Below are 27,757 nucleotides of genomic sequence, written 5' to 3'. Positions count from 1 at the left end.
AATCGCTTTAAACTATTGTCATTGTAGTGCGTATTTAATGTGGCGCTGCATTCTGATGTTGTAGGAGAAAACATTTATAAAAAAAAGTCTATTTAATTAAGTAGAACGTGTTGTCTATATTTATTTAAGTTGCGAATTTTGACGTGATGTGGCGCTGCACTCGGATGTCTAACCCCCCCCCCCCCCCCAGGTGCGGGACGTCATTCATGGACGGCCCCATAGCTGCTCGCTAACAGCACTTGCCCCAACAGTCTGTGAAGGCTACACGGGGGATCTGTGTCTTTGTGTGCGTGAGTCTGTGCGTTGTGCACGTTTCTCTGCGCTGCTCATACTCCGTGCACTCAGGACGCACGACTCAGATCGGCAATCCTCACTGAGTCACCTTCATCACCATACACATACAGTGCGGGGTAGAGCGGTTGACTAAACGAGTGGTGGATGGAGTGCAGCAGCTCCATGGAGTCGGCGCAGTAAAACGACAGCAGCCCCGCCTCCCAGTGCAGGTGACACCCGACTCTCCGGGGAGGATCCCTCAACGGCACTGAGGTCAATACATCACCATGAATCACGTAGCAGCAGTTGTTATCTTTATATAAAACCCAGGATGAGTCGTTCTGTCCCAGCCATAACTCTTTACCACTCCCTTTCCGAGCGATCGTCCCGTACGTGACTCCAACCTCACAATCCCCCGCCACACCCCCCACGTCCACCTCCCAGTAGTGCTGACCCGACGAGAAGCTCTGTGAGCACAGGGCTTGTGTATAGCCATCAAACCGGTGTGGGTGATCGGGGCGACCCTGGGATACAGCGGTCCACGCCACCGTCCTGAGATCCGAGGAAATCTGGAGGTCGTTGTGGGCCGAGTTTGGGTCGAGAGTTGGTGAGCGTCCATCTGCAGTAACGATAATCACAGTAGCCGTGTGACAACAGCACAACTATAACAACAGCACTCGTGCACTAACACGCACGTACATTACAATAGAGTAATTCATAATGAACTTTGTTAACAACGTTGTAATGCGTAGCTATCGGTGTGATGACATGTAACGGGCACTTTGTCAATCCACTGCTGGATGAGGGCATGCCTACACCGTGCGGGTCGCGGGGGATATTTGACCATACTTCACCACGCCGGTCACCGCGCATTGGCGAAGGCAGGCGGCGCGGCTGGCGAGAGCACAGAAGTACAGTACAGCGGTGCGTTTGTCTGCCCCGCCATCTTCTGCCTCGCCACGTAGCCCCGCAGCCTGTAGCACCTGCTAGGCAGGGTGGTGTCCGCACGTGCGAGCCCTACCCAGGCCCAGCCCCTGCGGGGCTTTGCGAGGTGCCAGGAGGTGGGCGCACTGAGGGTGCTCTGTGCGCTAGGGCTGGGGAGAATCTCTAATTGCGATTTTTCTGACAGATGTTGCGATTTGATTTGCGATTAATTTTTTTTAAGTCAAGCTTCAGTTCAATATTAACTGTGCAATAGATTTAAACCATGGGATGGAGCATTACCACATGATATCATCAAAATATGAACTGCTCTATATATTCTAATGCAAGGATGAGAACTTAAAAGATATGAATTGCTTCCAACATGTATTTATTAAAATTTGTAATTGAAATAGAACAATCAAGCATATAACAATTGTTAAGTTAAATCAATAAAGTTATAATAATACAAATTAAAACTATTCCAATCAGAAAGTAATAGGAATCGCATTATTTCAAATTGCGATTTCGATTTGAAATCGATTAATTGTTCAGCCCTGCTGTGGCAGTAGCGCCCGTGGGAGGCAGTGGATCGCAGCAGCAGCGTGGTTATCAACACTGCCGTAGCGTCTCTGTGTGTGTACAATAAACACAAACATCTCCCGTGTAACCTTTCACAGACTGTAGGAGCAAGTGCTTTTGGTGAGCACCTGTGAAGGCCGGCATGGCACACAAGTAGGGGTGGGGTTGGCCAACACCACGCCCGGTCGCCTTTGTCTCCCCTGTGGTGACCTTTACACACCGCACCAGCTGCTCACTCGAGGCTGAGCCGACCCAGGGGAGGCCTATTACCGGTTGAGATGATCCACCACTGTGTAGTGATGTACACTCGCGTGTGTGTGTGATAGTGTAGTATTGTACACTCGTGTGTCTGTGATAGTGTAGTGATGTACACTCGTGTGTGTGTGTGAGATAGTGTAGTGATGTACACTCGTGTGTGTGTTTGCCAAGGCCGTAGCCATGGAGTCAATATTGGGGGGGACCAAATCCTCCAGGGGGTCTGGTGGTCTCCCACCCAGAGGTAAAAAAAATCAAAATTTGAAAACGAATTTCCTGCCATTTCCTGCGTAAAATATGAAATAATTCACGAACACATAGGATGGACGTTTTATTTATTTTTTACAATGTCTAATAGTGTATTGTATTACATTTCTCTGTTAGTTGTTTTTTTACCTTTTCTTGTTTCATTGAATGTAATGGCAGAGATTTGGGATTAAAATAGTACAACCATAATCACAATCATATAAACAGAAATCTATTTTATAGCAATATTTTGGGGGGGACATTTTGAGCATATTTGAATATGGGGGGGGGGATGTGTCCCCCCCCCAAACAGCATCCTCATTCAATAATACACACGTGTAGGGTTAATAGAGCTCATGTAATACTCATTTACACTCGTGTGTGTGCTGTATGTTAACGTAGAGGTATTGCAATACATGGGCAATAGTAATGTATCTGTATGTATGCACAGTAATGCACATGGTCAGCCACAATGATAGCCCAGTCTGGCTCTGTGAGCCTCGAGTATTAACATTGAACCCATAATAATCCTTACTGTGCCTTGGTAGGGATATGGCAGCTTCACGCATTATGAATTAATGAGAATCATTAGGCTGTTTAGTCTGGTTATGAGCCTACAGCATTAACAATGAACCTTACGCATCACAACGGTGATGGAGTCTGGCTAGAGTCTGATGATGACATCCATCACAGAGAAGACTTATAGTCATTGATTAATCTGCTACAATGGTTACTTTGGCCAACATCATCCTCACTGGATAATACACGCGTGTAATATAAATGGAGCTCATGTAATAGTGAAATACACTACTGTGTGTGCTATATATTATCGTCTAATGAATCCATTATAGTCGCAATGTTTATGTGTGCACGTACAGTGATTGATAGACAAGATTGACCATGGTTATGCCTTAGTCTGGCTTTGTGAGCATCAGCCATTCACTGGCGAACCTAAGGATTCTAAAAGTCCATTAGTTTGACTCTCTCTGCATCAAACTGTTAACATGAAGCCTAAGACTCCTAAATGTTTCTTAGTCTGGACGTATGGTCCTTGGGTATTAACAATCAACCATACGATTCCTAAACGTACCTTGATCTCGTTCTAAAAGCCATAGTCTTTATCATTGAATCGTACAAATCCTACAGGCAGCCTTTGTGTCTGCAGTGGTCATCCTTACAAGACGTTCTAGGTACTCATTAAGGCTGAGTGGACCTAGGAGAGCTCCAAAATTGGTTCTGAATCCACTCACCACTGATGTTATCCAAGACCGTGAATAGCCTGTTGGTGGCTATGTTTGTATCTCAGTGCACAAACCATCCCATCTTCACTGGACATCCGTACTCACTCCCGCTCATCCATACACCCATACACCTCCGATTAGCACGGTTGGTGTGAACGAAGTTCAACATAGATCTATATACTATTACAAAAACACGATACCCCCGTATATCCCCAACAGACTTTTGGGGCAAGTGCTGTTAGTAAGCACCTATGAAGTCCCGCACGGCACATGAGGGGGTGAGTGGCCAGCACCACATCAGACCGACTTTGTCTCCCCAGTGGTGATGTTTACACACCGCACCAGGTACTCATTTGAGGCAGAGTCGACCTACCGGAGGTCCAGGACCGGTTCAGATAACCCATCACTGGTGTTGGTGGCCGAGAGCGGGATTCACACTCGGGATGCCAGGTTCGAAGTGCAGCGCACTAACCACGACACTACCGCTCTGCAACATACATGTACAAGCGCAATTACACGCACAATAACAGACGCACATGTGGCAAAAGTCCGTGGAACTCACACATGAATGCCAGCAGGTTGACCACAGCTCCCTGCAGGGTGCTGATCGAGGCGATGTCTTCTTCACTGGGAGATGAGGGTGGAGATCCCTTCTGAGCGTCTCTCCTGTGAGACCAGAACCAGCAATGACTCACACAGCCCGTGTCTTACACTGCACTATCACACAGCATCATCACAGCATCATCACTCACAGCAACATCAGACAGCCCGTGTCTTACCCAGCATCATCTTTTGAAAAATAAGAATAGGTTTTGCCCTTTCTGGCAATAAACTAGGTGCTCTGATGTTCAAACACCAAATTGATATATTTTGTAAGGAATACAATCTGCATTAACCACGTACTTATCGTGAACATGCAAACAAACATTCTCTGATAATTATATATGATGCAATGTCTTTGAAACTGATTGGCCTAGAACAGAGACAGCCTTCTTTATAGCCTAGTCTCACCCGTGTCAGACCAGAGAACGCCAAAGGCGAACAGTGAGCATATTTGTTTGCAGGTTCATTACAAGAAAGTGTGGTTTAATGCAGGCTTGAGTCCTTGCCGAACGTATCTATTGCTGTTTGAACATCTTAACACATGTTTTATTGCCAGAAAGGGTAAACCTATTCTTATATTGCATACTACTGTAGTGACATGGAATCGGTCACATAGCATAGTGCTGGCTGCTGGCAGGGAAGGGGATCTGCAGCTTACAGCAGCCCTGACTGACAGCAGGTCACGTGACAGACCAGAGATGGATGTAGGGGAAGGGTCACGAAAGGGACACATCGAGAACCTGCTAGTACAGGGGTGGGCAAACTTTTTCACTCACGGGCCACAATGGGTTCTAAAACTTGACAGAGGGGGCGGGCCAGGAACAGATGGATGGAGTGTTTGTGTGAACTAATATAAATGACATGTAAAAATCATTACATGAAAGGATTTGGCCTTTAACAGGTAGCAAAGCATTTATTTGCAAGGAAATTTAACAAATTGCACGAACATGAACAATACAAAAACATGCCGTAACGTGACTGATGAAACATCATGAAAACATCTGAGGCCTGCGCCCAAACCAATTACCTCACTTGAACTTCTTTATTATCTACATTAACAGGTTAGAGCAGCCACGCAGGCTGTGTGATGGAGATTTGGCTCCAACCTCGCTGCAGCAACAGATCATCACTTTCAGTTTCAGTGGGAACAGTGTTGTTGATCTCCCATTTTTTGCCAGTGCATCCAAGTCTGGAGTTATTTTGGTTGTTGCAATTCTCAGGATAGATCTGAGGTGCTGATCCGTTAACTTTGATCTGTGACGGGCTTTGTAGGCGTTCATGATGCTGATTGTCTGCTCACACACATAAGTCAAGCCAAACAAAGTCAGTTTATTCTGTGCAGTCCTCCGGAGGTTTGGAAACGTGGCTCTGTTAAGTGAAGCATAAAAGTCATTCAGTTTAACAGAGTTGAACTTCTCCTTTAGGACGGAGTCAGACTGAAGATCTATCAGTTCCAACTGCAACTCCTGTGGTGCTGTTTCAGGGTCTTGTGACAGGGGACAGGACACCAGCTGAAGTGACTTTTCAATGTTTTCGAAATCAGAGAACCTACGGCAGAATTCTCCGTGCAGGTCCTCAAGCGATTTGCTGTATTTTTTTGCGTATCGCGGTGCCTCTTCCCGCATGGCAAGTGTGGGAAAATGAGCGAAAGATTTGTTCGCAATTTGTCCGGAGAACAAAGTGAGCTTGGATTTGAAGGCTTTCACATGTCTGTACATGTCGTGAACAAACTGATCTTTCCCCTGCAGTTTCACATTCAGCTCATTCATGTGTGAAAATATGTCCACAGCAAATGCAAAGTCACTAAGCCAGTTCTTGTCGCTTAGCTCAAGGAATTCGTCAGATTTCCCCATCAACTCCAAAAATGCGACGATGTCCTCTTTCAGCTCCCACACTCGTTGTAACACTTTCCCCAAACTTAACCAGCGGAAACGAGAGTGGTACAGCAAGTCCTGATGATCCGCATCAGTTTCCTCCAGGAATGTAATAAACTGACGGTGCTGAAGTCCCCTTGCCCGTATAAAGTTCACAAGTTTTACGACTGGATTCACGACATGATTAAGCTGCAATACAGACTTACACAGGGATTCCTGATGGATGATGCAGTGAAGGAAAATAAGATCCTGGACAGGGTTTTCCTCTTTCACTTTATCCTGGATTCTTTTTAGCAGCCCAACATTTTTTCAGTTAAATTTGGCGATCTATCCGTTGTGACATTGACAAGTTTACTCCGAGGCAGCGTCATTCTTTCGATGACAGCAGATACCTTGTTATACAAGTCCTCTCCCCGCGTTGTTCCTTTCAGGGACTCCATGGTCAAAAACTCCTCTGTTATCGCAAAACTGTCGTCAATGCCTCGGATAAAAATGAGGAGCTGAGCAGTGTATTTTACGTCCGTACTTTCATCCAGTGCTAGTGAATGTAATTCAAAGGAATCAGACTTTTTGTTTAATTGACTGGCTATGTTTTTATCAATCAGTTCCACACGGCGAGTCACAGTCCTGCGTGATAAACTGACTTTTTCAAATTTGCTTTTGATCTCCGGACACAAGATGTCTGCTGTCTGTACCATGTATTCTTTACAAATTTGCCTTCGGAGAAAGTGGTAATGAGTGGTAATGTTGGTGAGAAGAAGTTTTTAAAGAAAATTTAAATCGAAGTGAAGAAGGAAATTATTGAAACGTTTGTATAATTAACGATTTTTTAACTTTAATTATTTTTTCTGTGCTTAAAACTCTTTAAAAAACTGTGGGGTCTAGAACGGACTCGTGAAATTCGGAGATAACTCGGAGTAAAGTTTTGTTTGTTTTGTTGAATTACACAAAGTGCGCCATCTAATGGGGAAATTGGGGCATTACAGGAGGAAGGTAAAATTTAATTTAATAATAATATTTGGACAAGTTCGGCGGGCCGGATTAAAAAGCCCAACGGGCCGTATACGGCCCGCGGGCCGTACTTTGCCCATGTCTGTGCTAGTAGGTTCCAGAAGGTGGGCGTGGCCAGGGCAGAGCTAGGCCACACTGACAGTATAAGAGGGGCCCTGGGAGGGGACCTCGGGGCTGTCGTTTGGATTGGGATCCTGTCGTGCTCCTGCTGCTAGAGTCTTCGTCTCCGTCTTCACCATCTCGGCGTCGCCAGTCAGGCAGTCTACCAGCTGTCCTGACTCGGAATCATAGTTACCAAGTGTGAACTGTTAAGGCCGTTTAATAAACAGAGTGCCTCCAACTCTGAGTGTCTCTGAGTCAGTCATTGGCAAAAAGGTCCCATACTATGGTATAATTTCACACAGCATCATACCACACAACATCATCATCATTACGCACAATATCATCACACAGCATCAACATACACCATCACTCACAGCATCATACCACACATCATCTTCATTACACACATTATCATCATCACGCAGCCCATGTCCCACACACGGCGTCACCCCGTGTGTTGATCTGTGTGACTTCATGAGTCCATACCGGTTTGTCTCCTTTAGGTGAACCTGCAGGTGTCAGACACAGGGGGCGCAAGTCAGTTCACCTCCAGACATGTTCACCACACGGTGATTGGTAGACGCGATGAGATGGGCTGCGCTCAGCCTTTCGCGTATCCAAGTGTTGTTGGTTGTTAACAAGACAAAGCCGTGGAGTCGTTCGGACTCGATGGTTCTCATCAGCAAGGTGTGGTCTCTCAAACCGTTGCCACTCGGTACCCGATGTCACAGGAAGAGGCGTCCGTAGCATTTGATGTCGATTCGCAGTGATTGTGACCAACATTCAAAATAAGAATGCACCCAGAGCGTCGAGTTAGCAGAGTCTATAGTTTAACAGGGTGAACATTTGTTGAAGCAGGCAATCTCCGCATTGGGCTCATCAGCAGTCAGTGCTGAAAAACAAAGCCCCCTGGATTTCCTTAAAGAACTTCTATTTTCAGGATGACTGATGGTTGGTCTACCTTTGGTTACATGAATAATTAAATTGTAGTGTCAAGTAGCCTCAATCTGTTGTACATTACAGGACCATGTGGTTACAGTTTTTAACATCTGTATACATTACCAATGAACTAACTCGAGAGATTTGTGTGTTAATAGTTCATTTATGAATTGGAATTTCAAAAATAATTAATATTTGTATGAAAATATACAACTCAACGTTGGTGGACTTGATTCTACATTTAGTTTCATAACGCATGGGCCTTACATTGTATTGAAAATGTGAAGCCCATGCGTTGAGTTGCACCGAATGTGCATCATTTTAAGAAATGCAACGAATATACACGAACTGGGAAATCACCCTGGCTCCGTGATATTTATACCTGCAGGAACGTGAGTGAGTTCCTCTCCTCCTGCAGAGCGTGCAGGCGCGTGGCTGCTGCCTGGAGGTCGCTGATCTCACGGTCGTAATGAGCGATGTTCTCCTCGATCTGGGACAGCAGCTCACGCCCCTTCACGTCCACGCACTCCAGAGCTGCCTTCTCATCCTCATCCAGCCTCGTCCTCATGCGGGTGAAGTCGCCTGAGATGCGAGCCTTGGTCTGGACCATGGAATCCTGCAAGGGGCGTGCGATAGATTATATCAATTCATATACCATGCTGTGAAGACCAAAGTCACTGGATACTTCAAACCTAGATTTCCCTGCCTCGACATTGTCGTTGGAACAGGACAATATTTGTAAGTATTTAGGTGTTATTTTGTCCTTCACATTGATCATCTGGCCAGTAATGATATAGTCCAAGCCACCATCCTCCCCATCTTTAACGCCTGTGTAACCACCGACCGCCTCGCCTCTTGTTCCATTATACCACCTGGCAGCCCACTTTGACCTTGATGCCTCCATATCAATGCATGATTACATCCTCTGTATCACCTCGAATTTGTACCCCCTGGATACCTTCATCATAAACATCCTTTTGAATAAAACTACCAAATATGTGTAAAGACAGTACAGAGGACTAGCAGTCGCAGGGTGTAATGACAGGGTAATTAGCAAAGAAAGAGACTAGGGGCCACAAGGGGTAATGACAGGTTAATTGACATAGTGGGCACAGGGGGTAATGACAGGGAATTAGCATGGGAAGAGACTAGGGGCCACATGGGATAATGACAGGTTAAGGGTCAGACAGGGGAAGGATCTGGGGTCTACGAGAAGGATCAAGAATAGGGGCTGTGGCCGAGTGATAGAAGGGAGCAGGTGCGGGTCAAGGGTTGAGAGCCATCCAGAAGGTTCTAGAGAAGGGTCATGGTCAAAGGTCAAGGAATGGCCACACCGGGGACAAAAGGGGTCGAGAGGAGAGGCTTGAGGATGCTGATGGAGTCAGGGTCATCTCCTGTCAAGTCAACGTGTCTTCAATAAAGATAATCACAAGAGCAGTGTCTCCTGGTGTCGTTACAACTGCTGTCCGAAGTGGGGTGGTATCATCGTGTCACGGGATAACCGGAGGAAAAACCCACCTGAGACGAGGGAGAGGACGAGACCCCCCTTCAGACAGCCCCAGGAGGCGGGGTCCCGGTTAACAACCCCGCAGGTGAAGAAGCTGCGGCGGCAACGAGGGAGGGGGCCGAACCATAGCAGCCAAAAATCATGGAGGGGTGAAGCGAGATGGCGGGACGGCTGGACCAACTATTCGCGGCAGTCGCACAGCTCACCTTGCAGTTGCGGGTGACTGCAGCGAGAGGGGGAGCCATGGACAGCCGCAGTCATTTCCACGGTGGAGACTGCACAATCGACGGCCACCATCGCTCCCACCATGGAAACCGCGCAATCGACGGCTGCCATTCAGCTGCAGCTCCGGCGGTGCAAAAGAGAGTAGCGGACCATCCAAGACGGATGACTCCCATCAAGGAGTTTGTGGTAGCGGGAGGTAACTGGTCCACTTTCACCCGGAGGTTTGAGGCAGCATATCAAGCAATAGGTTGGACGGAGGAGGGAGCACTGAGGGTTTTGCCGACCGCCCTTGACGACAATGCCCTCGTTGCAATCCAAGCTGTGCCTGAGGGATGAAGGGCCACTCTTCAACAGGCATCCAACACATGGAGGAAGTTCCTGCAGCGGAGACGGGGGAGGCCGAGATGCCGCTCACTTACCATAGCATGTTGATGGCACTCGGGCAGGCAGCATACCCGCGAATGGACAAGACAGTGCTGGACTCACTATTCTTAGAGAAGATGCTGGTGTTGGCACAGGAGATGGGGGTCGTGCTGCCCATCGTGGAGAAGGAGGCACAGACCTTTCTGTGGGTAGCTAGCTGCCTGCAGGCACATGAAAGCATGATCCCGCAACCTCGAGTGATTGCATGGGCAGGTGAGCCCGTGTTGGGCGAAGCCTCGACAGCCCAGTCAGCGGGGAGCGCAGGGACACCGACAGAGGAGGATCTGGAGCTGGGGAAGGAGGTGGCACTGGAAGCAGGCCATCGCCTGCTTTCAGTGCGGACAGCCAGGACACATTGCGCGGAGATGCCAGAGCAATGCGGGAGTCTCGCTAGTTGTTCTCCATGACGGAGAGGTTTCACACCATCGTTGCTTAGTGGTCCCCACTTCCCTGTGAAGTAAGCTGACGCGAGCTATGCATTAAACTAAGCTGCTGCACCTTGGGCATCCGAAAACGCTGTTGACCTTGCAATTGGACTTTAACTGGCCTGGAATGTCGACCGATGTTCATCACCTGGTCGCATGTTCCATGGATTGCATGTGCCGAAAGCTCCCATTGCAAAGATATCAGCCCCCGTTGCAGTCCATCACAGTGTCCCGCATAAATGAATTGGTTGCCCTAGACATCATGAGCCCCTTTCCATGTTCACAAAAGAGGAACAGGTTTCTCCTGGTGGGGGTGGAGTATTTTACTTGGTGGCCAATGACTTAGCCATTGCCGGACCAAACAGCTGCATCCATTGCAGATGCATTCCTACATGGCCACGTCTTAGATAAGGGTGCCCCAGAGCAGTTTCTCACTGACCAGGATCGAAATTTCACTTCTAAACTGCTGCACAAAGTGTGTGATGCTTTCGGTACAAAGAAAATTCGAATATTGCCATACTATCCTCAAACGGATGGGATGGTAGAATGTTTGAACAGGACATAACATCTATGCTCTGTCAAGTGGTTAATGAGGCACAGATGGACTGGGACTTGCATGTCCCGGGCATCCTGGCAGCATAAAGCATAGCCCGACACGCCTCTATGGGATACTCCCCTTTTTATTCTCATGTATGGGACGGGAAAATGAACCCCCATAGAGGCTCAACTGGGATAAAGCAGTCGTCCGTACCCATGTCACTGAAGGATACACTTGGGCATGTGTCAAAAGCGCGCGTGACAGCAAAATAAAATACTGCCATGGCTCAAGCCGCTAACAAAAGGAACACGGAGCGGCGTGAGCACGTGCTTCCATGGGCAATCGGGGACAGGGCGTGGTTACATTGTCCGCAGGTGCCGCTGCGTACGTCTCCCAAGTTACACCGGCCATTGCATGGAAGGGGGAAGATTATAGAGTTGAAACGGTCGCAGTGTGGATCAGGGGCCGAGAGCCATCGAGAAGATTCAAGAGAAGGGGCATGGCCAAGGGTCAAGGGATGGCCACGCTGGGGATGAAAGGGGTCGAGAGGAGGGGCTCGAGGCTGCTATTGGAGTCGGGGTCTTCGCCTGTTAAGTGAATGTGCCTTCAATAAAAATCATCACAAGAGCAGTGTCTCCTGGAGTCGTTACATATGTGTAGTGGATTCAACTGAGTCGCAGATGTACTTCTTGGAGGTAACACATATTTGTTAATACCAACACTAACAAAGGGGTTACTGCCCCTTCAACAGATAACCTAGGGTGGTGGACCACCAGTCTAACTACATTAGTTACTGGTAGCTACAATGGACAGGACCCTAGCTGGAGTCCTCGTCCACGTGTTGGTGACTTCTCCTTGGATGTAGAATGTAGATCGTAGATCTTCAGATGACGGCAGCAACGCGGAACCCCGGGCCCTGTGCGAACCCAGTTTATATGCTGCTGGGTCGTGGCTGGCCCCACCTTGGCCACAACCACCTTCGAGAAACTTCAGACCGTCTCTCGACCCCTCCTGTAGGATCTACCCTGACACGTGACCACCCCCAAGCCCCCACCCTGGGGCCCCTGTGTAGATTCTACTGGTTACGTGCCATCCAGTGTCAACCAAAGTACCATGACCTAGGGTAACCTCATCTCATGGCTGACACTCTCACACTCCCTCCTGTAAGAGTCAGCACTACACGCCACGCGTGGTGCCACTGAGCGCTATCCCAGCGCTCACCGAGCCCCCCCTAGGGCTGGTACTACACCCACCTACGGGGAGTCCACGATGACAAATGCATCACACGCCGTGGCTCACTAGAGCCGGCATTACACCGTGACATACACGATGTCGCTACACACATGATGTCCGTGATGTGAGTACATCGCACGACGTACCCCTCTTGGGCCGGCACCACACAGTGACATTCGCGATTTCACTGCATATGTAAGGACCTCCTAACTCAGCAAATTCCCAGTCGCAGATTCAAAATAATCTCCCTAATTCATAAAAAATATATATTATTAAAACTTTGTTTGTGATGCGTCCTTCCATGCCACTGCTACTACCTCACGTTACTGGAATGTCTGTGCCTCTCAGCCTAGGCTGGGCTTCCTCCCCACTCTCCAAAATGATTAGAGACCTGCGTGATGAGTGATATATGAACCAGTTCTGGATTTTACCTTCAGCAACCCACACTCACCCGCACAACTAAGTATGGCTAACTAGCCTCAATTATCAACACGATGTGGGGAAGCCGTCGTCTAGAAGTGTATTGGTGAGGATCTGTAAATTATTTGCAAAATAGATAAGCACACAAGTCGCCTTCCTCATAGATCTGTCTCTCCACATCAACAATAAAAGTATTTTGTATGCAGTCTATTGGCCTGGTGGCCTTTTGTGATTGTATAATTCTAGGATAACTGTATTCATTCAGTGCATGTAAACTCTGGACCGGTGTTGGCATGCAGTGTCTTATTAGCAGAGTCAGTCTCGCTTGAATTAACTCAGGTTAACTGCTAGATGTTATAGACAAGGACCCTCTATGATATAGATCTTAGTCAGAATAATTTGTTTTGATATATAAACAAGTCCACTGTATCTTATACAGAATCAATGCTGCTAAAATGATGCACTCCCAGAATAACTGTGGAGCCAATGGAATGTTTATGAATTTATGTGTAGCGCTGTAAATGGGACTGTGTAAATGGATGGGTCGCGCTACTTACCTGAAGTAGCAGATGGGATCCACCAGGGGCAATACCTCGGGCCGGCATAGGGCCCGCTAGATTCCCCAGCCCCGAGTAAAAGGGGGGCTGCGGGGTGTGCTGGGATCCCCCGGAACCCTCCTTGGAACTCTCTAGAAGGGAGGCGGGTACGGGGGAGGGCACATCTCCAGAGATGTATAAAAGCCGGACCTCTGGACGGGTCCAAAAGGCAGTTGAAGACTGAAGACTTTCCAGCCAGGACCCTGGGACTCCCCTGACCCGCCGTCCTTATAAGGGCCAGGTCAGAGTGGGCCAGTGGTGCGACCCTGGGAACCCTCGGGGCCCGACGTCCTTGTCAGGGCCGGGATGGAGCGGCCAGTGGTCGGGACCTGTACATTGGCTGGGTCAGGTCAGAAGAGCCTCCCCTAGGTCACCATTAGCCGGAGGACCCAGAGACCATATCCCCAGTAGTAGGGCACGCCAGTCCGGAGGCATACCTCCTCAGGCAGTGGGTGAAGGGGCCATTACCCCTTCGAGTGTTAAGGCTGTACGTGCTGTGTTATAGCATTTGTTAATAAATGTGTTGCCTCTACCGGTCCGTCTCTGCTCTCATAAGAACCCACTACATATGTATTAGGTGGAGAGACAGATGTGTAAGGACATCATAACGTATGTTAATGTTTTTATCGTGATGTTCTCCGCAACGAGTATAATTATTATGTTTATGTTGTGTATTATATAATTTGGCATCTAACTAGGACCCATATAATTACGAAAGGGTCTTTGCCTATAATCATAGGGCAGTTCATCAGCCTTACCGCAAGCAAGCCTGCCTCTGATACCGAGACACTGGGTGTGGAAATCAGTCCAGAGTTTGCTTTTACCCATTCAATACTTTTGAAAAATGCACTCCCACGTCGTGGGGCTGATGGGATGTATATATTTTTCTTATATTTTTTCTTATCATTTTTTACATATGATGGAGGCGTTTTATGTGCTTATCTTGTTTTTGTTACTAATATTCTCCACGTTTTTTTGTAAATTATTAATATCACCAGCTGACCCGATGCCCTGCATTACAATAGCTACTTCTTCATGCGAAAACATAAACAGGCTCATAGCAAAATCGTTGAAGACATACCAAAAATAGACACAATTACGTAATTATCATTACCAATAAAATGTACTGCACAAAGAGTTAATCACTGATACATCACGATTCGTGCAAATTCAATTTAAAATGTTTTAAAGTCAGACTCTATGTTATGTCTGCTTGACAGTTGGGTGCGTGTCATGAGAGGAAAAATGTTTTCCAGCATTCCCATTACTCTCTTGAAGTCACGTCTATTGTGTTTATTCTAGCATTTAACAGCCAATATTCTGTCATTTCATCTTCATATTCACTCGTTTAATTTCTAGTTTCTAATTCATTGCAGTCGTAGCTCCATACTGCGTAATTTCATCTCACCCATTGCAAGCTATTCAAGTTAATCTGTGATGAGCTTTGCAGTTTCACGATATGATTTTTTAAACGTTGCATTTCTTTTATCATTTACTAGCGGGAAGTACCCCTCGTTGTCCGGGCGAAAAAGACAGACACACACATCGACTTACACACAGACATCGACCCACACACATAAAAACACATCGACTTACATGCACACACACATATGGACTCTAACACATAGACATCGACTTTAGACACACACACATGGACTTACACACACATGGACCCACGCACACACATCGACTTACACACACACATCGACGCTCACACACACACATACATAGACTCACACACACATGGACCTACACACACACACATATAGACTTACAAACATATCGACGCACACACACACATGGACACTCACACACATACACACATTGCCGTACACACATCGACTGACACACATAGACTCACACACAAACATACATCGACTCACACATGCACATAGAGCCACACACACATGGACTGACACACACACATGGACTTACGCACACACACACACGTACGTACACACATACACGGACTCACACGCACACATGGACCTTCACACACACGCAATAAAATGGACTTACAATGACTCACATGGAGCCACGCAAACACGGCGACTAACACACACGCACATCGACTGACACACACACATCGACTCACACACACACATTGATTCACACAGACACATCGACTTACACATACATCGCCGCAGACACGCACAACGACCCACATGACAACATGGACTTAAACACACACGTTATTATTGTGAAAATAAGTAACTTAATTTTAAATTAGTAGTTGTCTACACACGCATACCACACACACACACTGACTAACACACACACAACGACTTACGCACACACACATCAACGGTATGCACTGCTATCACTACAGCAGTACATACCGACTGTAATGGTACCTGCTTTCACTACAGCAGTGCATACTGACTGTGGTGGTACCTGCTTTAACTACAGCAGTGCAAACAAACTGTGGTTGCTCTAGGTATCACTACAGCAGTGCCTACTGACTGTGGTGTAACCTGCAATCACAACAACAGCGCATACTGACTGTGGTGGTACTTGTTGTCAGGCCAGGCAGCCTCCCATAGGATATTATAGCCGGAGGACCTGGAGCGTAGCCGGGGTAGGCACGCTACGTAGGTGGCGTATACTAGACCGAGTGAAAGAAGCACAGGAGATCAACTGTACGATGAGTTGATGTATAGTAGTTAGGGCGCGTGTGTATAATAAAGACGTGCCCCCTACGAAGTGTCTCCGGAGAAGCACTCCAGTGGTACCTGCTATCATAACAGCAGTGCATACCGACTGTGGTGGTACGTGCTTTCACTACAACAGTGCATACTGTGGTGGTGCCTGCTATCACTACAGCAGTGCATACCGACTTTGGTAATATCTGCTTTCACTACAGCTGTGCATACTGACTGTGGTGGAACCTGCTACGATTACAGCAGTGCATATTGTGGTGGTACCTGCTATGATTACAGCAGTGCATACTGTGGTAGAACATGTTATGATTACAGCAGTGCATACTGACTGTGGTGGTGCCTGCTATGATTACAGCAGTGCATGATGACTGTGGTGGTACCTGCTATGATAACAGCAGTGCATACTGACTGTGGTGGTACCTGCTATGATAACAGCAGGGCATACTGACTGTGGTGGCACCTGCAATGATAACAGCAGGGCATACAGACTATCCTGTCACCTGCTATGATAACAATAGTGGATGCTGACTGTAGTGGTAGCTGCTATCACTACAGTAGTACATGCTGATGCGATAGCAGTATTTATCGAATCTATAACACAAAGTACTAACCAGACAGAGTGCCGTGGTGAGGCCTAGTCCCGTGCAGAGCCCCCTGCCTCACCTAGATTTCCCAGCCGGCCGAGGTGTGACTTTGGCATGCTGGTGGCTGGGCCACTCCACCTGGCCGCGCAACAATAATACTATGTAAGCGCTATAATAATATTATGTAAGGGCTCTTCAGTAGTTTCAGAACGCATTTGGGTGGGTTGGGGAGAAGAGGACATCACACTGTGAAGAATTTACGTGTTTTGTGTGTTTTTTCTGGATGTTTAACGCGAATGAAAAATTGTGCCGATTGTGTGAGCATTGCTAGGGGCAACCCATGTCAGTAGTGAAAGTGTAATTTGATAAATGCTTATAATACTAATGTGTGCGACTTACAGTGAGGGAAAAAAGTATTTGATCCCCTGCTGATTTTTTACGTTTGCCCAGTGACAAAGAAATGATCAGTCTATCATTTTAATGGTAGGTTTATTTTAACAGTGAGAGACAGAATAACAACAACAACATTTACAAGAACGCATGTCAAAAATGTTATAAATTTATTTGAATTTTAATGAGGGAAATAAGTATTTGACCCCCTCTCAATCAGAAAGATGTCTGGCTCCCAGGTGTCTTTTATACAGGTGAAGTATTGGAAAATGACGGCAGGAAACTCCTTGACGGGAACACACTTCTTTTATTAAATCTTGACTTGTAACGATACAACGCGTGGCCTCTCTTCTTCACAATGCGGTCACCATACAACGGTACAACTCGTGACCTCTTCTCTCCGCCCTACGCTTCTCTTGACTCTCGTAGATTCTGTGCTGCTGGCTCTCTGTGCCTCGTGTAGACTCCGCGCCTCGGCTACACTCTTCTCTCGTCTCGTGTAGACTCTGCGCCTCTGCTACACTCTCCACTCGCCTCGTGTAGACTTTGCATCTCTCTCTCTGGCTACACCGTATGCATACTCGGCTCGTGTAGACCTTCCTCTCTCTCTGGCTACACCGTATGCATACTCGGCTCGTGTAGACCTTTCTCTCTCTCTGGCTACACACTATACATCACTCAGCTCGTGTAGACCGTTCTCTCTCTCTGGCTACACACTATACATTACTCAGCTCGTGTAGACCGTTCTCTCTCTCTGGCTACACACTATACAGTACTCAGCTCGTGTAGACCGTTCTCTCTCTCTGGCTACACACTATACATTACTCAGCTCGTGTAGACCGTTCTCTCTTTCTGGCTACACACTTATACCTTACTCTCCTCTACTCTCCATTACTCTCCTCTCCGGCCTCTATCTCTGCACCTTCGTCTTCATTCTTAGATGGTTCCACTTCTGCCCCCCTACTCCTCTGTGCATCACCTTATATATCTCTTCTTCCCGGGAGACGGAGCGGATGCGGACCTCAACGTCGGCACCGCTCCTCAGTTACCCAATCACCACGCGCTATCTCTACGATCCGGTTCCGCCCAGCGCGTGTTTCCACTCCCCGACCAATCACACCGCGCTGCCACCCGATCACTCCCTCTCAGCGCGTCACCGGCACACAGCCAATCAGCAGCACTACCCCCACCCGCGCACTGACGCCTGCTCCTCCCCGTCAGCGCGCGTCACCACACACACACCCGTACATACGCGCTGGCACACGACGTATACACCCAGCGCGTATCACCACTACATCACCCCCTCCCACATAGCTCGCAGCCGGCCCGGCTGCTAACAACAACCAACCGCGACGATAAAACGACAACCAACAAAAAAAACCCGTAACCCCCCGAGTGTGCCCCGTAACATAACAACAACAACAACAACAAGAATAACTATGTACAGATTGACAATGAACACGAAAAGTCAACAATAACACGATACGAGCAATTTCCAAAAAACGAACGCGCCCCACGTCCCTGCGACTACACGCAGTGACGAGGCGCTCCAACTGCCCCGACTCCTCACGAGGCAGGTCATGCAAAGTAGCACGACCTGGCGCGAGTCCGTCTGGCTGGTCCGTCGTATGGGGCGGGACACTGACGACCGTCCGGCGGTTCCGGCTGCTCCAGACGGCGCGGAACGGGCCTGAAAGGGCCGGCCCCGCCGCGGAGATCCGGCCGCCGGTGATCGGCAGCTGTCAGTTCCGAGACACCTGGGAGCAGATCAGGCGAAAATACGTGTGGATCAGGCAGAGACATTTCCCCCTCTGGGTCGCCGGTCACGTCACACGCCCGGCCATCACGACACAAGGGGAGGCCATATGGAGGCGAGAACGGTTTCAGTCGGGAGGGGTGAACGTACCAACGGCGCTTTCCCCACTTTATCTGAACGCACTGGGGCCGTGCAACGCGCACGACCTCCACGGGTCCCCTCCACGGTCTCAACAATTTAGGCGACGTAGCCAAGGGTGCCTGAGGGCAATGCAGCCAGGCCCTGTCACCTGGTTTCCATTCGTGCATGGACACCTTCCGTGCCCGCAACCGTTCATTAGCAATTTGGCGAGCCCGCGAATTAAGCCGTGCGGCCTCCCTCGCCTCTGTCAGCTTGTGAATATTAAACTTAATATGTTCTGCCAAATTAGAATTAGTTCGTGGAGCGGACAGGCCAAGTTGCGTTTCCATTGGCGGGTCAGCTTCCCGACCGTACATCAAATAGAATGGGGAAAACCCCGTAGCTGCATGGGGGGCCATTCTATACGCGGCAAGGACTCCCGGGACCTGCAGGTCCCAATCTACATGTGCCTCGCACACCTGCTGGCACAGCATGGAAGTCAAAGTTTTGTGGAGTCTCTCCACCATCCCGTCTGTCTGCGGGTGGTACGGGGAGGTACGCACCTTCTTGGTACCCAACAGATCGCACACCTCTTGCAACAATTTACTCGAAAATGTTTTACCTTGGTCGGTCAGCAGGCGTTCGGGAGCCCCCTTGTCCAGGACATAGCCCTGGACGAAGGCATCCGTCACAGCCGCTGCCGACTGGTTAGCGAGAGGCCACGCCATAGGCCATCGGGTAAAGTATTCGACCCCCACTAACAAATATTTATTCCCTCTCGGCGTGACTGGGAAGGGCCCCAAAATATCGAGTGCAACGAGCTCGTTGGTACGCGAGACCTGAATAGATTGCAGCGGTGGATTAGCTGCCACGGGCGGTGGTTTACGCCTGGCGCACTCAACGCACCCCTTCAGAATATGTACCACATCACTTCCCATTCCCGGCCAGTAATAGTCACGCTGAAGCAGGGCAAGCGTCTTGTTAACTCCCAAGTGCAAGAGGCGTTCGTGTGCCGCCAAGACAACCCTCCCCCTCACAGCGGAAGGCACCACGAGTGCGTTCCGCCGGGACAAACTGTCCCATCTCAATAACATGCCCTGCTCAAGTACATAGGAGCCGGTACGCTCCTGGTCCCCCTCGGGACCCCCAACCTTGCGGCGCAATGCTAGCAGCGAGCTGTCCGCCATCTGGAGGCGGCCCCATTCGCTGAGCGACAGCGAGAGCAGCGAGTCCCGACCCTGAGAGGCAGTGGAATCATCCACGATCAGTGCGCCCGCTGTCGCAGCCAGTGCCCCCATCTCCCCCGCAAGCGTCGGTTTACAGCGCGCCGATCCCGACAAACACGCGCATTCATCACAAGGCAACAACCGCGACAAGCAATCGGCATTTGTGTGTTGCAACCCCTTACGGTACGTAGTCGTAAACTGATAGTCCTGGAGGACTTCCAACCAACGCGACAACTGGCCCGAGGGCTGGGCGACCCTCAATGAATACTGTAGCGCCGCGTGGTCCGTTCGGACTGTAAAGTGACGACCATAGAGATATGGCCTAAACTGCTGCACAAAAAAAACAATGGCAAGCAGCTCGCGACGGGTGACACAGTAGCGCTGCTCCGCCGGAGACAACACCCTACTACCGTAGGCGACAACTCTTTCGACACCCCCAACGACTTGGGATAGCACCCCCCCAATGCCCGTGTTGCTAGCATCCGTGTCCAGCAAAAAGGGACTGGCAAAATCGGGATAACACAAGGGTGGGGCACCCACCAAGGCGTCCCGGAGGGAGCGAAACGCGGCCTCCTCCTCCGGTCCCCATTTGAACTTCACTCCCTTCGCCGTTAGAGCGTGCAAGGGTTTTGCAATAGTGGCGAAGTGCTCAACGAACCGCCGATAATAAGAAGCAAACCCGATGAAACTACGCACGTCGGAAACGGACGTAGGTGTCGGCCACGAACCGACACAATCCGTCTTCGCGGGATCGGTGGAGATCCCCGAAGAATCGACAATGTGACCCAAGTATCTAACCGACCTACGAAGGAGGTGACATTTGGCCGGTTTAAATTTCAACTTAGCCGATCGCATTCGCAAGAACACCCCTCTCAATCGCTGGAGGTGTTCTTCAAACGTTTTACTGAAAACAATGACATCGTCCATATAAATCAAGCATGTATCCCACTGCAAGCCCGACAAAACCAGCTCCATAAGTCGCTGAAACGTCGCTGGAGAGGAGTGAAGTCCCATGGGTAACCGGTTAAACTGGAACAGCCCCCCTGGAGTCCGAAATGCTGTCTTAGGTTTCGACTCTTCGTCGAGCGGCAACTGCCAAAACCCCGATAACAAATCAAGAGTCGAAAATATCGCGCACCAGACAATGCATCGAGGGACTCATCCATCCTGGGGAGCGGATACGCGTCAGCCACAGAGATCTTATTCAGGCGACGGAAATCAACGCAGAATCGCAGGGACCCGTCCTGCTTCTTAACCAGCACAATAGGCGCTCCCCACGGGCTAGAGGAGGGCGAAATAATATCGGCTTCTAGCATATCGTTAACAGCCGACTGAACATGTTCCTTCTCCACGGGACTCAGTCGGAAGGGACTTAGCCTGACCGGCGCCACATCGCCCGTTTCAATGTGATGGTGCAACAAATCCGTGCACCCAATGTCATACTTATGTTTACTGAATACATCAGAGAATTCAATGAGCAACTCGCGCAGCGCACCCAACTGCGCCGCCGACAAATCGTCCGAGGCGGCACATAGCGAATGGACCCACTCAAGGTCTTCCCTTGGCTCAACGTTCCGCGCGGGGCTCGAGCCCACCTGCGCAACCAACCCATCATCCACAGGGACCTGCGCCGCGTGAGCCAGCACGGTGCCCTGCGGAATGACAGCTGGTCGCGACCCCGCGTTCAAAACCATCACAAACGGATCCCTGTCAGCCCGCACCAAAGTGTGAGCCACCGATAAATCAAGACCCCCGACAGCCTTGTTAGAAGGACCCAAAAGCATACTTTGTCCCGAAGCCTCCCTCACCCATGGTTTCCGCAACCGGAGGGGAATCAACATCTGTGAACCCGGGGGCACTTGCACTGTCTGCGTCGCCACCGCTTGTATCGTAGCGCACGCCGTCCGAATGTCAGTAGGGCCCGTCAAAAATGAAATCCGGCGACCCGATGGCAGTTCAATGCATCGTTGATCGATAAGAATTTTAATAGGCATTTTAGCCAAAAAATCAGTGCCCAAAAGACACGGAACTGCCAAAGAAGACTAAACGAAAACGGGTCCCGACAATTTGATATCTCCAATGCAAATGGACGCCCTAACCTGACCGATAATGCCCAACGATCCCCCATTAGCGGCGTAAAATGGCACATCCACTGGAAGCAGCGGACGACATTGGACTGGAAGAATATTATAAATGAGGTCCGATATAATAGTTGCCGATGCCCCCGTGTCCACTAACACCCTAATCTCAACCCCATCAATAGATCCCGTAACAACGGACGAACCCGCCGAAGCAGCCACAATTCTATGCCCCAATTCCGCCCATTCAATGTCTCCCTGGTCCCGGTCGAACCCCCCTCGCCGAACCGAATCCCCGAACCTTAACCGGCCCTCCTCCGCCTCAACGCGGCGTCCCATGTGTGCCGAATAAACAGGCCGAGCGTGTGAGGTGCCGCGACTTGCCGGGGATTGTAGAGATGACTTGGGCTCTCGGTCGTCGTCCAGCCGAGCTCCCATGGCGCGCTGCCGCGGAGCGCGGCACCCGGACGCCACGTGGCCCCGGAGGCCGCAGTTATAGCACGTGACGAGGGTCGGAGTAGATCTTGGTTGCTCCGACTTTCGGCCCGATCGCAGAGGCGACCGGGCCCCCGGCCTCCAGTCCCCTGGTCGTCCCGTGGCGAACGCCTCCTCTCGTGGGCTGACGACTTGGGGTTCGGCGACCACCAAACCCGGGGCTGCGACGACAGCAGCGTTGCAACCAACGCCTTGCTTCCGTTGTAGGGCCTCGTGCGCTTGAATACTCGTGGCGACTCTCAAAGAAGAAATATCAATCTCGTCAGCTGTGTTGATAGGGACCCCCAGGTCCTGCGCCAACTTGAGCAGCTGCTCCAAAACCATCGCGTCTTGGCCCTCCTCGTCCATCCGAGGGAACGCAGCATCAGCAAGAGCCAGCAACGCCGTGCGATAGGCCAGCGCGGTCTCCGTGGCCGCTTTCCGTCTTGCGTAGAACTGATGGCGGCACGTAGAGGGAGGTCCGTAGACCCTGGCCAACAAACCCAGCGCATCCTTCAGCGTGGAGCGGTCCGACTTCCGTGCAGCCCTGAAGGCCGCGAGCGCATCGTCGTCCAGCATGGCGGGCAATGCCCGCAGCGCCGTAGCATCGGACCACGCTGACATCTCTTGATGCGCCAAAAACCTTCGCTGAAATTGGCCCCAGTCTCCGCCTTCCGCCTTGAAGGCTGACAACGTGGGCAGGCGCTGCTGAAAAATGAAGTCATCCGCCTCGTGGTTCCTCTCCGCCTCTCCGTCGGTGTGTAAGATGGCGGCTCCAGCAGCAGACGTAAAATGGCGGACCCCCTCGCGCGCTGATGACGTCGATGCGCGCGCTTGGGAACCCACCACCACGTGGCGCTCGCCGTTCCCGCCAAAAGTAGGCCCAGGCGCAATGGCGGGAATCCCCCATTCGTTTTGGCGGGAATCCGCGGGGCGACCTTGTAAAATGTCCCCCACCGTCCCCGCTCCTCCCGACGAGCTGATCTCCGCCAAGATGGACGCGGCGGCGAGCAGCAGCTCCGCCAGTCGGGAGTGCGCCTCACGAAGCCCGGCGTCGGTCCCCGGTCGCTCGGCCGGCGCCGTCGACGGATCCTGTAGCGTGGGCAAGTCCTCCTCCTCACCCCCCGCCACCAGCGGCCCCGAGTCGTCCAGGTTTTCCTCGCGGTCAATCCCGTGGGTCCTACGGGTCTTCCTTGTCTCCATGCTTGGAAGCCCGTTTCACTTCTGACGCCAGATGAAGTATTGGAAAATGACGGCAGGAAACTCCTTGACGGGAACACACTTCTTTTATTAAATCTTGACTTGTAACGATACAACGCGTGGCCTCTCTTCTTCACAATGCGGTCACCATACAACGGTACAACTCGTGACCTCTTCTCTCCGCCCTACGCTTCTCTTGACTCTCGTAGATTCTGTGCTGCTGGCTCTCTGTGCCTCGTGTAGACTCCGCGCCTCGGCTACACTCTTCTCTCGTCTCGTGTAGACTCTGCGCCTCTGCTACACTCTCCACTCGCCTCGTGTAGACTTTGCATCTCTCTCTCTGGCTACACCGTATGCATACTCGGCTCGTGTAGACCTTCCTCTCTCTCTGGCTACACCGTATGCATACTCGGCTCGTGTAGACCTTTCTCTCTCTCTGGCTACACACTATACATCACTCAGCTCGTGTAGACCGTTCTCTCTCTCTGGCTACACACTATACATTACTCAGCTCATGTAGACCGTTCTCTCTCTCTGGCTACACACTATACAGTACTCAGCTCGTGTAGACCGTTCTCTCTCTCTGGCTACACACTATACATTACTCAGCTCGTGTAGACCGTTCTCTCTCTCTGGCTACACACTTATACCTTACTCTCCTCTACTCTCCATTACTCTCCTCTCCGGCCTCTATCTCTGCACCTTCGTCTTCATTCTTAGATGGTTCCACTTCTGCCCCCCTACTCCTCTGTGCATCACCTTATATATCTCTTCTTCCCGGGAGACGGAGCGGATGCGGACCTCAACGTCGGCACCGCTCCTCAGTTACCCAATCACCACGCGCTATCTCTACGATCCGGTTCCGCCCAGCGCGTGTTTCCACTCCCCGACCAATCACACCGCGCTGCCACCCGATCACTCCCTCTCAGCGCGTCACCGGCACACAGCCAATCAGCAGCACTACCCCCACCCGCGCACTGACGCCTGCTCCTCCCCGTCAGCGCGCGTCACCACACACACACCCGTACATACGCGCTGGCACACGACGTATACACCCAGCGCGTATCACCACTACACAGGTAACAAGCTGAGATTTAGAGCACTCCCTTTAAGAGTGTGCTCCTAATTTCAGCTCGTTACCTGTATAAAAGACACCTGTTCACAGAAGCAATCAATCAATCAGATTCCAAACTCTCCACCATGGCCAAGACCAAAGAGCTCTCCAAGGATGTCAGGGACAAGATTGTAGACCTGCACAAGGCTGGAATGGGCTACAAGACCATCGCCAAGCAGCTTGGTGAGAAGGTGACAACAGTTGGTGTGATTATTCGCAAATGGAAGAAACACAAAAGAACTGTCAATCTCCCTCGGCCTGGGGCTCCATGCAAGATCTTACCTCGTGGAGTTGCAATAATCATGAGAACGGTGAGGAATCAGCCCAGAACTACACGGGAGGATCTTGTCAATGATATCAAGGCAACTGGGACCATAGTCACCAAGAAAACAGTTGGTAACACACTATGCCGTGAAGGACTGAAATCCTGCAGCGCCCGCAAGGTCCCCCTGGTCAAGAAAGCACATATACATGCCCGTCTGAAGTTTGCCAATGAACATCTGAATGATTCAGAGGATAACTGGTGAAAGTGTTGTGGTCAGATGAGACCAAAATGGAGCTTCTTTGGCATCAACTCAACTCGCTGTGTTTGGAGGAGGAGAAATGCTGCCTATGACCCCAAGAACACCATCCCTACCGTCAAACATGGAGGTGGAAACATTATGCTTTGGGGGTGTTTTTCTGCTAAGGGGACAGGACAACTTCACCGCATCAAAGGGACGATGGACGGGGCCATGTACCGTCAAATCTTGGGTGAGAACCTCCTTCCCTCAGCCAGGGCATTGAAAATGGGTCGTGGATGGGTATTCCAGCATGACAATGACCCAAAACACAAGGCCAAGGCAACAAAGGAGTGGCTCAAAAAGAAGCACATTAAGGTCCTGGAGTGGCCTAGCCAGTCTCCAGACCTTAATCCCATAGAACATCTGTGGAGGGAGCTGAAGGTTCGAGTTGCCAAACGTCAGCCTCGAAACCTTAATGACTTGGAGAAGATCTGCAAAGAGGAGTGGGACAAAATCCCTCCTGAGATGTGTGCAAAACTGGTGGCCAACTACAAGAAACGTCTGACCTCTGTGATTTCCAACAAGGGTTTTGCCACCATGTGCTGTCATGTTTTGCAGAGGTGTCAAATACTTATTTCCCTCATTAAAATGCAAATAAATTTATAACATTTTTGACATGCATTTTTCTGGATTTTTTTGTTGTTATTCTGTCTCTCATTGTTCAAATAAACCTACCATTAAAATTATAGACTGACCATTTCTTTGTCAGTGGGCAAACGTACAAAATCAGCAGGGGATCAAATACTTTTTTCTCTCACTGTACCTTGGGCGATGGTGCGTGTGGATTGCTAGGGGGTAACCCAGTGGGCGTCACTTCCCGTGCGGTGAAGGGAAATAAATAAATGAACAACTACATATTTAAATAAAGAAAAATCGCGAAAAACGCCTATTTTAACTCTTTTAAAGGTGAGTAACGGGAAAACGGAATAGCGCTTGCCAACCGCGAGGCATACGGCGTGGTACCTGGCTCTGTTTTTCAGAAACCCCACCGTTTGAGAGCCAAATCTCTCACAAGCGCGTGAACACACACAAACCCACAAACAATTTTTTACTTTTATATATATTGATATTTTAAGCCCCCATAGCTATAATAATGCAATATCCTACACACTTATTACACAATGACTCAAAGCTAATAAAGTTCACTTGAATCTACGGAGTTGTCCTCACAGGGAGAGAGTCACAGACTCCACACAGGGTGGAGGTCACAGGGTAACAAAGCCCACGCGTGGTACCTGCACGGCCCTGCGAGCGGCTTTCATCCGTCCCACGGACGCCTCCGCCTCCGTCATCTTCTCCTCCACCGCTCGCGTCTCCTCTCCGACTCCACTCTGTAAGAGACAAAGTCACCAGAGGAGTCTCCACACCCTGAGCGACTCCCTCTCAGCCCCACTCCATACGGAGCCCTCCACAGTGATCGTTCTCTAACTGCCCACCAGAAAAGAGTCCAAGGAAGTCAGATTGATAGAATAAACAGCATGGAGAGAGAATCATCCCACCATGATGGTTTTGATTTAATTAAATGTTGTTGTAGCACTCTTTTGGGCTAAGGTCATGGCACTGTTCGCTCCTGAGTGGCTCCAATTCAACTCACGCAGGCCTTACCTTCCGTGTCTGATGCTCATCCTCCAGTGTGATGAACTTATGACCCGTGTGGTCTCCTGCGATGGTGCAGTCCCTGCACACGAGGCTAAGGTCTTGCTTGCAGTAGAACTTGAGCTCCTCGTTGTGCCTCTTGCACTTGCGTTCTTCAGGGTTCACATCTGGTGAAACCAGTACGTGGTCCTTCAACTTCGCTCTCTCCAGGTGAGGCGCGAGATGCTCCGTGCAGAAGGACATCTCACACTTGAGGCAGGTCTTCACTGCAGGCGTCTTTCCTTCTGGGCAGTGGTCACAGAAAACAGCACTAACAACAGCAGCAGCAGCCATGGTCTCAGCCACTCGCAGCTGCTCTATGAGATTGGCGATCGTTACGTTCCTGGTCAGCTGGGGTCGCCGAGGGAAGGTCTTGCGGCACTGCGGGCAGCAGTAGGAATCTATCTCCTTCCAGGCATCCTCCAGGCACTGGAGGCAGAACGAGTGGCCGCAGCTCAGCGTGGAGGGGCAGTCAAACGTGTCCAGGCAGATGGAGCAGATCAACTCACGGTCCACGTTCTCAGCGGGAGCTGTGCTCGCCAT

The 27,757-nt window shown here is 50.0% G+C and overlaps 1 protein-coding gene across 1 annotated transcript; it reads right to left on the bottom strand.

Moving 5' to 3' along the window:
- Nucleotides 1-341: 341 nt before the first annotated feature.
- LOC144947504 (E3 ubiquitin-protein ligase TRIM11-like) lies at nt 342-27,757 on the bottom strand. The gene is made up of 6 exons (XM_078876727.1): nt 27,185-27,757; nt 26,815-26,910; nt 8,430-8,663; nt 7,595-7,617; nt 4,081-4,184; nt 342-892 (listed from the first exon to the last, which is right to left on the bottom strand). Exons 1-6 carry the CDS (start codon nt 27,755-27,757, stop codon nt 342-344), a joined length of 1,581 nt encoding a protein of 526 aa, XP_078732853.1.

This window comes from Lampetra fluviatilis, chromosome 45 (assembly GCF_964198595.1).
Source record: "Lampetra fluviatilis chromosome 45, kcLamFluv1.1, whole genome shotgun sequence".
Lineage (NCBI taxonomy): Eukaryota > Metazoa > Chordata > Hyperoartia > Petromyzontiformes > Petromyzontidae > Lampetra > Lampetra fluviatilis.
Note: the sequence above shows the minus strand (reverse complement) of the source record. Positions and strands in the feature narration are given on the sequence as shown.

What these genes read in the sequence shown, in the direction of transcription:
- LOC144947504 (XM_078876727.1), bottom strand. Translation starts at nt 27,757, where the DNA reads ATGGCGAGCACAGCTCCCGCTGAGAACGTGGACCGTGAGTTGATCTGC. An exon ending in ATGAGCATCAGACACGGAAG is followed by an intron (nt 26,911 to 27,184) that starts GTAAGGCCTGCG and finishes TGTCTCTTACAG; the next exon opens with AGTGGAGTCGGAGAGGAGAC. An exon ending in ACTCACTCACGTTCCTGCAG is followed by an intron (nt 7,618 to 8,429) that starts GTATAAATATCA and finishes TGACACCTGCAG; the next exon opens with GTTCACCTAAAGGAGACAAA.